Genomic DNA, 12,835 nt, shown 5'->3' with positions numbered 1-12,835 from the left:
AGCAGGGGATACCTGGTGAGAGGCCGATGAGAGAGCGGTTGGACAGAGTGTTACTGCCGTTCAGTTTGAAGTAGACGGGGATGGAGTTGAGGATGGCCTGTAGATACTTCTCTTGCTCCAGACTACTGGACAACTCTGAAGAGTTGGCAGGGGCTAGAGGGAGAGGATACCAGTCATTAGACATATTCATCATCAATGGTCAAAATTGTATAACATGATTGTGTAATGTAAGTCCTTTAAATTCCGTACGGTGTACGCCTTACGAGAATGGTATCAAAAGGTTTCTACAGGAAAGTAATGTACAGTACCAGTCCAAAATTTGGACACACCTACTCATTCAAGGGTTTTTCTACACCGTGCCCAGAAACCTGCTCCTTTTACTCTCTGTTCCGAACGTACTAGACAACAAGTTCTTATAGCCTTTAGCCGTACCCTTATCGTACTCCTCCTCTGTTCCTCTGGTGATGTAGAGGTTAATCCAGGCCCTGCAGTGCCTAAATCCACTCCCATTCCCCAGGCGCACTCATTTGTTTACTTCTTTATTCACTGCTTTAGCACACTCTGCCAACCCGGATGTCCTAGCCATGTCTGAATCCTGGCTTAGGAAGACCACCAAAAACCCTGAAATTTCCATCCCTAACTATAACATTTTCTGACAAGATAGAACTGCCAAAGGGGGCGGAGTTGCAATCTACTGCAGAGATAGCCTGCAGAGTTCTGTCTTACTATCCAGGTCTGTGCCCAAACAATTTCAACTTTTACTTTTAAAAATCCACCTTTCCAGAAACAAGTTTCTCACCGTTGCCGCTACTATAGACCACCTTCTGCCCCCAGCTATGCCCTGGACACCATATGTGAATTGATTGCCCCCATCTATCTTCAGAGCTGATGCTGTTAGGTGACCTAAACTGGGACATGCTTAACACCCCGGCCATCCTACAATCTAAGCTTGATGCCCTCAATCTCACACAAATTATCAATGAACCTACCAGGTACAACCCCAAATCCGTAAACACGGGCACCCTCATAGTTATCATCCTAACCAACCTGCCCTCCAAATACACCTCTGCTGTCTTCACCAGGATCTCAGCGATCGCTGCCTCATTGCCTGCGTCCGTAATGGGTCTGCGGTCAAACGACCACCCCTCATCTCTGTTGAACGCTCCCAGAAGACTTCTGCGAGCAGGCCTTTCTAATCGACCTGGCCCGGGTATCCTGGAAGGATATTGACATCATTCCGTCAGTAGAATCCTGGCTATTGTCCTCATTCCGTCAGTAGACTCCTGGCTATTCTTTAAAAGTGCTTTCCTCATCATCTTATATAAGCATGCACCATTCAAAAAATGTTGAACCAGGAACAGATATAGCCCTTCGTTCACTCCAGACTTGACTGCCCTTGACCAGCACAAAAACATCCTATGGCGTACTGCATTAACATCGAAAATCCCCCGCGATATGCAACTCTTCAGGGAAGTTAAGAACCAATATACACAGGCAGTTAGGCTAGCTTTTTCAAACAGAAATTTGCATCCTGTAGCACAATCTCCAAAAAGTTCTTGGACACCGCAATGTCCATGGAGAATAAGAGCACCTACTCCCAGCTGCCCACTGCACTGAGGCTAGGGAACACTGTCACTACCAATAAATCCACGATAATTGAGAATTTCAATAAGCATTTTTCTACGGCTGGCCATGCCTTCCACCTGGCTACCTCTACCCCGGTCAACAGCCCTGCACCCCCCATAGCAACTTGCCCAAGCCTCCCCCATTTCTCCTTCACCAAAATCCAGATAGCTGATGTTCTGAAAGAGCTGCAAAATCTGGACCCTTACTAATCAGCCGGGCTAAACAATCTGGACCCTCTCTTTCTAAAATTATCCGCAGAAATTGTTGCAACCCCTATTACTAGCCTGTTCAACCTCTCTTTCGCATCGTCTGAGATCCCCAAAGATTGGAAAGCTGCCGCGGTTATCCCCCTCTTCAAAGGGGAGACACTCGAGACGCAAACTGCTACAGACCTATATCTATTCTACCCTGCCTTTCTAAGGTCTTCGAAATCCAAGTTAACAAACAGATCACTGACAATATCGAATCCCCCGGTACCTTCTCCGCTTTGCAATCTGGTTTCTGAGCTGGTCATGGGTGCACCTCAGCCACGCTCAAGGTCCTAAACGATATCATAACCGCCATCGACAAGAGACAAAACTGTGCAGCTGTATTCGTCGATCTGGCCAAGGCTTTCGACTCTGTCAATCACCACATTCTTATCGGCAGACTCAACAGCCTTGTTTTCTCAAATGACTGCCTCGCCTCATTCACCAACTACTTCTCAGACAGAGTTCAGTGTGTCAAATCGGAGGTCCTGTTGTCTTGACCTCTGGCAGTCTCTATGGGGTTGCCACAGGGTTCAATCCTCGGGCCGACTCTTTTCTCTGTATACATGAATGATGTCCCTCTTGCTGCTGGTGATTCTCTGATCCACCTCTACGCAGACGACACCATTCTGTATTCTTCTGGCCCTTCTTTGGACACTGTGTTAACCAACCTCCAGACAAGCTTCAATGCCATACAACTCTCCTTCCGTGGCCTCCAATTGCTCTTTATATGCAAGTAAAACTAAATGCATGCTCGTCAACCGATCGCTGCACACACCTGCCCGCCCGTCCAGCATCACTACTCTGGACGGTTCTGACTTAGAATATGTGGACAACTACAAATACCTAGGTGTCTGGTTAGACTGTAAACTCTCCTTCCAGACTCACATTAAGCATCTCCAATCCAAAATTAAATCTTGGATCGGCTTCCTATTTCGTAACAAAGCATCCTTCACTCATGCTGTCAAACATACCCTCGTAAAACTGACTATCCTACCGATCCTTGACTTTGGCGATGTCATTTTACAAAATAGCCTCCAACACTCAACTCAGCAAATCGGATGCAGTCTATCACAGTGCCATCCGTTTTGTCACCAAAGCCTCATATACTACCCACCACTGCGACCTGTATGCTCTCGTTAGCTGGCCCTCGCTTCATATTCGTCGCCAAACCCACTGGCTCCAGGTCATCGATAATTCTTTGCTAGGTAAAGCCCCGCCTTATCTCAGCTCACTGGTCATCATAGCAGCACCCACCCGTAGCACATGCTCCAGCAGGTATATTTCACTGGTCATCCCCAAAGACAATTCCTCTTTGGCCGCCTTTCCTTCCAGTTCTCTGCTGTCAATGACTGGAACGAACTGCAAAAATCACTGAAGCTGGAGACTCATATCTCCCTCACTAGCTTTAAGCACCAGCTGTCAGAGCAACTCACAGGTCACTGCACCTGCACATAACCCATCTGTAAATAGCCCATCCAACTACCTCATCCCCATACTGTTATTTATTTTGCTCCTTTGTACCCCAGTATCTCTACTTGCACAGTCATCTTATGCACATCTATTACTCCAGTGTTTAATTGCTATGTTACCACTATGGCCTATTTATTGCCATTACCTCCCTTATCCTACCTCATTTGCACACACTGTATATAGACTGTTTCTATTGCATTATTGACTGTATATTTGTTTATTCCATGTGTAACTCTGTGTTTGTGTTGCACTGCTTTGCTTTATCTTGGGCAGGTCGCAGTTGTAAATGAGAACTAGCCTACCTGGTTAAATAAAGGTGAAATAAAATAAATAAAATAGTGAAGACATCAAAACTATGAAATAACACATATGGAATCATGTAGTAACCAAAAAAAGTTTTAAACATATCAAAATATAGTTTATATTTGAGATTCTTCAAAGTAGCCACCCTTTGCCTTGATGACAGCTTTGCACACTCTTGGCATTCTCTCAACCAGCTTGATGAGGAATGCTTTTCCAGCAGTCTTGAAGGAGAGCCCACATATGCTGAGCACTTGTTGGCTGCTTTTCCTTCACTCTGCGGACCAACTCATCCCAAACCATCTCAACTGGGTTGAGGTCGGGTGATTGAGGAGGCCAGGTCATCTGATGCAGCACTCCATCACTCTCCTTCTTGGTCAAATAGCCCTTACACAGCCTGGAGGTGTGTTGGGTCATTGTCCTGTTGAAAAACAAATGATAGTCCCACTAAGTGCAAACCAGATTGGATGGCGTATTGCTGCAGAATGCTGTGGTAGCCATACTGGTTAAATGTGCCATGAATTCTAAATAAATCACACACAGTGTTACCAGCAAAGCACCCCCACACCATCACACCTTCTCCTCCATGCTTCACGGTGGGAACCACACATGTGGAGATGATCTGGTCACCTACTCTGCGTCACAAAAAGACACTGCGATTGAACCAAAAATCTCAAACAGACTCATCAGACCAAAAGACAGATTTCCACTGGTTTAATGTCCATTGCTCGTGTTTTTTGGCCCAAGCACGTCTCTTCTTCTTATTGGAGTCCTTTAGTAGTGGTTTCTTTGCAGTAATTTTACCTGATTCACGCAGCCTCCTCTGAACAGTTGATGTTGAGATGTGTCTGTTCCTTGAACTCTATGAAGCATTTATTTGGTCTGAGGTGCAGTTAACTCTAATGAACTTATCCTCTGCAGCAGAGGTAATTCTGGGTCTTCCTTTTCCTGTGGCGGTCCTCATGAGAGCCAGTTTCATCATAGCACTTGATGGTTTTTGTAACTGCACTTGAAGAAACTTTCAAAGTTATTGAAATGTTCCACATTGACTGACCTCCATGTCTTAAAGTAATGATGGACTGTTGTTTCTCTTTGCTTATTTGAGCTGTTCTTGCCATAATATGGACTTGGTCTTTTACCAAATAGGGCTTTCTTATGTATACCACCCCTACCTTGTCACAACACAACGGATTGGCTCAAACACAATAAGAAGGAAATAAATTCCATAAATGAATGTTTAACAAGGAGTGTTATTTAACAGTCTTGACGTCTTCACTATTATTCTACAATGTAGAAAATAGTTCAAATAAAGAAAAACCCTGAAATGAGTATGTGTGTCCAAACTTTTGACTGGTAATGTATGTGTGTGTACTGTACCTGTTGAAGACTGGTTCTGGGACTTAAAGAGTCCCACCACACTCTTGCCGTGGAAGCCTCCAGATCGCAGCAGCACAGCTTTGGTGCGGGGGTGTTTCCAACACACCACTGGCAGGCGGTTGTGTCTGTAACAACGGGCCACCTTCTGCAGGCTGCTGTCCTGCACCGACTGGGGAACCACCAGGAGCCCTGGGTAACTATGGGTTACACACACCATCAGCCCATTCAGCATGGAGACCACTACTGGGACACCTATGATGGCAGTTTGATTTGATACAACCAATATGTGAACATTGAATACACCTCTGAGCAATACACATTGCTCAGAGCACCAACGTCTTATCTGACATGACAAAGTGCATTGTGTGTACCTGCGACAGAGGGAGTAGAGTCTGTTGACTGCAGTGACTCTGAACTGCTCTCCTGTCTTAGAGCGGGAGGAGCTGGCTGTGATGGTGCCCAGGCCCAGCCGCTGGTAGTCACGGAAACATGCCCGCTCCACCAGCTGCTCCATGGTGGACTTCTCTGACGCCCTCAACGTGCTGATGGGGGGTGGCTCACCCTCATCTGACACTGGAACACACACACACACACGCAGGTCAGGAAACTCTAGCTTGTCAAAACTCCACTCCTCTTCTTCCTCTTGTAGGAGTTTAACATCAGTCTGCTCCTACCTGAGATGTCATCATCCTCGTGCCAGGTCATCCGACTCCCTCTGTCGTTCTTCTTCAGCGTGGTCTGACTCTGACGGCCCATGGTGATCATCCCAGCTCTCTTAGCTCCTTTCACAATGGTCTTGGACAGCGTCCTGTGAGGAGGAGGAAAAAGAGGAGACCGTAACATCATTTACCATGTCTGATACCAGCGTCAGATAAGGAAGATTACTCAACACTTTCAGGCAGTGTCTGTTGTGGGAGATATTACAGGAACCTTTCAAACACATCATGGGACTTGCCCTCCGAAACAACTTTAACAGAACATTGACAAGTTTACTGGAGTGCGTCACTGTGTGCTACTCAGAGGTGGGACTGACCTGAAACCTGTGTTCCTCTCCTTCTGTTTGGGAAGGATGAGTTGGGGAGCGGTCTGGCCTGCTGCGAAGGCGAATGTGCTGAAGATGGACTGAGGGTAGCGGATCCTCTGGATGTGTTTCCTGAAGATCTCCACCATCTCTGAGCTCACCTCCTCGTCAAACGCCACCTTGATCAACTGGAGGGGACACAGGAAGCATCAGGGAACCTGTGAGCTCATTGCCTCCAGATTAAACATATGGCTTTCCATGGAATGGCTGGAAAATAATAATGCATTCATAAATCAAAATGTCTCTGCAGATATGCACATCTGTGAAGCCCCAAAAATTTGGCATATTTCTATTCGCATGTTGTTGCTTTTTTCTTGCAGGGAGGCAAATACTAATAATTGCAAATCGGAAACAGAATGTACGGAATGTTCACATATTTCACACAGACTGTCTTTCCAGAGTGAGGTCCGCTTCTCATTGACCGCCCTGACCCAGTAGTCCGTTCTCTCCCCATCCATCCCTCCCCCAACATCCCACCAGTTCCTGCCTGAGGAGGAGACCTAGCCCCCCCCCCCCCCCCTGCTCTCCTGTGGACCCCCAGCAGCCTGCAGCTCTCAATAAAGGCCTGATAATGCACCCCAGACTTAGACACAGCCCTCTGGCCAGGCTTAGCAACACACACACACACACACACACACACACACACACACACACACACACACACACACACACACACACACACACACACACACACACACACACACACACACAGCTAGGCCAAGTGACCCCCTCGCCACATAAAGGCCTGTTTTATTGACCGTGTTACTAAAACGATAGGAATGAACCATAACAATTTTACAGCACTACATGAATTGTGAAAGACCAAAAACATGTGTACGGTTGTCTTTTTTTCTTCTTCAAATCAAACTCAACAGGTTACTCGTATAACTTCCAAGAAATGTATTGATATCAGGCTGGATATAGGGCAGAGTCTGTAGCATATGATTTCCTTTAATCTCTCCAAATGTCACAACTGATCAGTAATTCTGGCTTCTCTGTGAATCTGTTGTACATGTTCTGCAATCTTACACATGGCTTAGGGCAAAAACAGGAAACACTCACATACTTCGACAAACTATGTTAAAATCTAAGAAATAGGACTTTGTGTACTTAATGAGAGACAAGGGAACAGTAAACATGTCGTCGCCCATGAATGATGCAATGTGTAACCAACACATTTCTGTGAATTACTACAGCTCCCGCCTTGGGCAATCAGTGTAATTTTGTAAATGGTGGATCTCTATGGCAAGACGCATCATTCACCCAAGTTACGTCAAAATCGGCCTGTGCTGTCTGAGATATTGCGTGTGACTAATGTACGAAGGAACGGAGACAGATCCCTCCACTATGAAATCAATAATGGAAAAGCCCAAAGCATCATAATCACCTCTTTAATAATGTATCTTCATCATCATCCACATCATCAGGAGTAGGTGTGTGTGTGTGTTACCTGGAAGGATGCCGAGCGGAGCTGCAGTCCCTCCTGCATGTTCTGCTGCAGTTGGTTCTGGATGCTGATCTTCTTCTCCTTGGTCAAGGTGGACACTGGGAAGCTCCTGATCACTGCCTGCTCCCCCACTACACACACACACACACACACACACACACACCTCAACATACACTTCTATGCTAATGTACATACATCCACACAACATAGTCCAAAACAGGCTTCATCTCAAATGATACCCTATATACATTGGGAATCCCAAAGTGCACTATCAACTTCTTATGGGGTACCTCAAGAAGGACAGATATAATTAGATGCTAGCTGGATGATTTACCTAGTGGGTCGTGTGGGGAGCCCTTGAAGATGATGCGGTAGGAGGTGAGGAAGAGGGCTCCCTCTGCTGGCAGGATGTGCGGTCCCCCGAGTATCCCCCCCGTAGCCTCCTCTCTGCCATCAGGGTCCAGGACCACTCTAAGACCCTCCGACACAAACTCTTCACCAGGGAGCAGCGCTGGGCGCAGGATCTTAGGCTGGGTGGGGTAGAGGATGCACATGTCAAACACACCATCAGAACATACTGTATGTACTGATACCTGCACACACACCATGTACTTAAGCATGTCAACTAGGCGTGACCCCATTTAGTTGACTGGTTGATTGTCTGGTCGATAGGCTGTTGGTCGAACAAGATTTCTTTAGTCGAGCAGTCGCTATTTTCTTTTCTTCATGGTGCACAAGACACCTGTCTGATTTGCGCCTGTCTCAGTGGACTAATTCATTGCGGAGCATACGAGATGGCACCGTCTATCACTAAGATATTTGATACTGAAATTGTATATGATCATATTAGTGCAACAATAATAAATAAAATATTATTTTATAACAAATTCGCATTCTCACGAATTGGATACGGTCGCTGTCCGCGGTTCTGAAATAATCTTCAGTGCAGCGTGGAATTGGTCGCCTTTCCCTATGTTGCTATGTGCATAATAGCAAAGTTAACCAGCATATTGGGATTGAAAACGATGCGTCAGAGCCAGCAGCAGCAGAGACGAGGAAACAGCCCTTGCCTCCTACCTAATTTAGCCTAAGAAAATTGAGGAGAGAGGAAACCAACTTAATTAGGTCTATAAATCAATAACCCAACTTAAATGTGCCTCTTTATAAATCATCCATATATATCTACAGAAATAATACAGGTCTTGCTTCTGTTGCCTGTTTTGAGTGTTTGTTTAATAGCCTACTGATTCCATGAGCACCAAGCCTCATGCAACAGCAAAATGTCGGATAAAGCAATTTCACAGATTCGGCTGTTTTTAATCTTTGCTATGCTGTAATTTAAGCTTTACGTTTTTGGGGGGGTTATTACAGACTGGTATTACTTATAATGTATTTAGTGTTGTTTACACTGTTCCAAACAGGCAGAAAAATAATATTGTAATATAACAGCACCTGTTTGTCACACATAATACGCACGCAGCTCTCGCTACTATACCCTCCTTTTTCTTGATCTCCTTACTGTTATTATTCCAATTATTATCATAATCATCATTATAATAATAAGTAATGGCGTTATCATTAGTGGTCTTGGTATAGTAGCCTTGTATAACCACCATCGAGCTGTAGGCAAAAGAGCGCGTCCTGTTTAGTCTTAATACCGTAACTTACTTAGGCCTATATTTCAATATACAGTATAGGCTACTGTATCAATCAATCATTCGTTCATGCCATCACAGCATACGATACATTCATGCTTTGAAATGCAATCAAGCATTTTCGTTTTTAAATTAAATAACAAAGGAAGCTTTCAATAATTAGCCCAAACAACAAACCACAATTCATGAATGCATGCAACTGTTTTTAGTCTGCTGTAATAAAGGCTTTGTACAGACTCTCTGGTCCATGTATTTAGTGTTGTTTACACTGTTCCAAACGGTCAGAAAAAATGATATTGTAATCTAGCAGCAACTGTTTGGCACACATAATACTCACGCAACACTTGCTCAACTAAGTCAATTGTCTTCCACAGATCTGACTTCCGATTTCCCTCCTGAGCAGCCAGTAACCATTCGCCCGTTTCGAGGTTCTTTTTTCACGTCCTCCGCATCCGTTTTGCTGTCACATGTATTACGGTGTTCAGAGTTTGTTATAACCAAATATTATTGTGATTATGATAGGTTATAGGTCAGGCCCTACTGGTCAGGTGCATGCACTGCATACATGTTTTACGTAAAGAGAGCAAGGGTCTAGGGAATAGGGAATGTTTTTCCTAAACAAATTAGGTATTTCGGTAACAGAACCTTTCAGTCAGAAACAAGTAAGAAACAAAATGGCTGTAATTATGTTGCAGCTTCAGCACAGACAGCGGCGATAAACACTTGCTGTGGTGCCTGTTCGCTGCAGCAGGGAGGAGAGAGAAACAAGGTGCACCAGTCACACAGGCTCTCACTGTCATTTAAATTTAACACAGTGTGGCCATCGGGCTCCCTTCTTGAGTCATTCGTGTGTCTTATTTCATCAAATAGTTTGAATAAAACATCAGACAAACTCAGTACATATACTATGCCTTCAGAAAGTATTCAGATCCCTGGACTTTTTCCACATAACAGCCTTATTCTAAAATCGATTATATAAAACATTTTCCTCAGCAATCTACACACAACACCCCATAATGACAAAGTGAAAACAGGTTTTTAGAATTTCCTGCAAATGTATTAAAAATAAATAGAAAAACCTTTATCCATAAGTATTCAGACCCTTGCATTGAGACTCGAAATTGAGCTCAGGTGCATCCTTTTTCCATTGATCATCCTTGAGATGTTTCTACAACTTGATTGGAGTCCACCTGTGGTAAATTCAATTGATTGGACATGATTTGGAAAGGCACACACCTGTCTAGATAAGGTCCCACAGTTGACAGTGTATGTCAGAGCAAAAACCAAGCCCTGAGGTCAAAGGAAATGTGCCTCTGTGCCTCGATTGTGTCGAAGCACAGATCTGGGGAAGGGTACCAAAATATTTCTGCAGCATTGAAGGTCCCCAAGAACACAGTGGCCTCCATCATTAAATGGAAGAAGTTTGGAACCACCAAGACTTCCTAGAGCTGACCGCCCGGCCAAACTGAGCAATCGGGGGAGAAGGGCCTTGGTCAGGGAGGTGACCAAGAACCAGATGGTCACTCTGACAGAGCTCTAAAGTTCCTCTGTGGAGATGCGAGAATCTTTCAGAAGGACAACCATCTCTGCAGTACTCCACCATTCAGGCGTTTATGGTAGAGTGGCCAGACTGAAGCCACTCCTCAGTAAAATGCACATGACAGTCCACTTGGAGTTTGCCAAAAGGCACCTAAAGACTCTCAGACCATGAAAAACAAGATTCTCTGGTCTGATGAAACTAAGATTGAACTCTTTGGCCTGAATGACAAGCGTCACGTCTGGAGGAAACCTGGCACCATCCCTACGGTGAAGATTGATGGTGGCAGAATCATGCAGTGGGGATGGTTTTCAGCAGCTTTTACTGGGAGACTAGACAGGATCGTGGCAAAGATGAAAAGAGAGATGAGTACAGAGAGATCTTTAATGAAAACCTGCTCCAGATCGCTCAGGACCTCCGACTGGGGCGAAGGTTCCCCTTCCAACCGGATAATGACCCTAAGCACACAGCCAAGACAACATAGGAGTGGCTTCGGGACAAGTCTCTGAATGCCCTTGAGTGGCCCAGACTTGAACCCGATCGAACATCTCTGGAGACCTGAAAATAGCTATGCAGCAACGCTCCCCATCCAACCTGACAGAGCTTGAGAGGATCTGCAGAGAAGAATGGGACAAACTCCCCAAATACAGGTGTGCCAAGCTTGTAGCATCATACCCAAGACTTGAGGGTGTAATCACTGCCAAAGGTGCTTCAACAAAGTACAGAGTAAAGGTTCTGAATACTTGTGATGTGATTTCCTATTTTTTTGTATTTTTTGTATTTTTATAAATTAGGAAACATTTCTAAAAACCTGTTTTTGCTTTGTCATTATGGGGTAGTGTGTGTTCATTTTGGTATTTTTTATTTAACCCTTATTTTACCAGGTAAGTTGACCGAGAACACATTCTCATTTACAGCAACGACCTGGAGGAGAGGAGATGAATGAGCCAATTGTAAGCTGGGGATGATTAGGTGTTATTAGTGACCACAGAAAGACAGGACACCCATTTTACGACCCATCCAAAAGACGGCACCCTACATAGAGCAATGTACCCAATCACTGGGGACATTGGGGCATTCAGCTAATTCTTTAGACCAGAGGAAAGATTGCCTCCTACTGGCCCTCCAACACCATTTTCAGCAGCCTCTGGTCTCCCATCCAGGGACTGACCAGGACCAACCCTGCTTAGCTTCAGAAGCAAGCCAGCAGTGGGATGCAGGGTGGTATGCTGCTGGCACTGAGAATTGATGAGGAAAAAAATATATTTTAGAATAAGGCTGTAACATAACAAAATGGGGAAACGGTCAAGGGGTCTGAATACTTTCCGAAAGGCGCTGTAGTTGATTTTATTCAAACACATAGGGTGTGTCTATATATGGAAAAAATACACGTAAAAAATGTAGACCGATAGTTAAAAGAACAGATGACCCTCAGTCGACCAATGTTTTTTGTCAGGTACAGCCCTTATGTCAACATATCAGCGCATTAGATAAGTATGGACATCAACACAAACGTTGCACCTAAACAACAGCTGAGCATATCGAAGACAAATGTTTCACACACACATTATGTCATACAAGCAACACATCACCAACACACAGTGTGTTACACGGACACTCAGCATCAAATAGCGTTTAACACAGCTTCCTAGTTACAAATGCTTTGCCAAGAAAAACAAAGCATGTGTTCTGTGGAGACTAATCATCATTAATACTCCCAAGTTAATAATTTGGTCCTTAGGTACAGGCAAGACGTTTTTTTTACTACTACAATAATTAATGTAGTTCATTTTGATATATGCATTGAGTGTAGTCTGCGCAACATCTTTTCAGTGACCTTCTAAATTATTAACTCAACTTTTACCCCACACTACCACAATATATTGATTTACATGCTTCAAGAAATGCTGGAGGAACCAAAGCAAACCCCTGATCAATGAGCACTGACAACTGCTGAACATCTGCTTTGAGGGGCTTCGTAGCAACCTGAAAATCCAAACTCCATTCCACTGTGTTGGAAGTCGGTCTCTCTTCAGCTCCCCAGCAGAGCCAGGCCTGAAAGCAGCTGGTCTAACACTGCTCTGCCTCTCT

The 12,835-nt window shown here is 44.6% G+C and overlaps 1 protein-coding gene across 9 annotated transcripts in view; it reads right to left on the bottom strand.

Moving 5' to 3' along the window:
* LOC129834473 (myotubularin-related protein 13-like) overlaps positions 1 to 12,835 on the bottom strand; it is a 157,261-nt gene that overhangs the window by 20,312 nt on the left and 124,114 nt on the right. For all 9 annotated transcript variants that reach the window (XM_055899481.1, XM_055899484.1, XM_055899485.1 and 6 more), the window contains 7 exons: positions 7,887 to 8,082; positions 7,556 to 7,683; positions 6,058 to 6,233; positions 5,699 to 5,832; positions 5,396 to 5,597; positions 5,025 to 5,221; positions 13 to 153 (listed from right to left, as the gene is read on the bottom strand). In XM_055899481.1, the coding sequence (XP_055755456.1) occupies positions 13 to 153; positions 5,025 to 5,221; positions 5,396 to 5,597; positions 5,699 to 5,832; positions 6,058 to 6,233; positions 7,556 to 7,683; positions 7,887 to 8,082 (1,174 nt within the window). The remainder of the gene's footprint in view (positions 1 to 12; positions 154 to 5,024; positions 5,222 to 5,395; positions 5,598 to 5,698; positions 5,833 to 6,057; positions 6,234 to 7,555; positions 7,684 to 7,886; positions 8,083 to 12,835) is intronic.

This window comes from Salvelinus fontinalis, chromosome 35 (assembly GCF_029448725.1).
Source record: "Salvelinus fontinalis isolate EN_2023a chromosome 35, ASM2944872v1, whole genome shotgun sequence".
Taxonomy (NCBI): Eukaryota; Metazoa; Chordata; class Actinopteri; order Salmoniformes; family Salmonidae; genus Salvelinus; species Salvelinus fontinalis.
The sequence above is the reverse complement of the archived record's forward strand: the minus strand, read 5'-3'. Positions and strand labels throughout refer to the sequence as shown.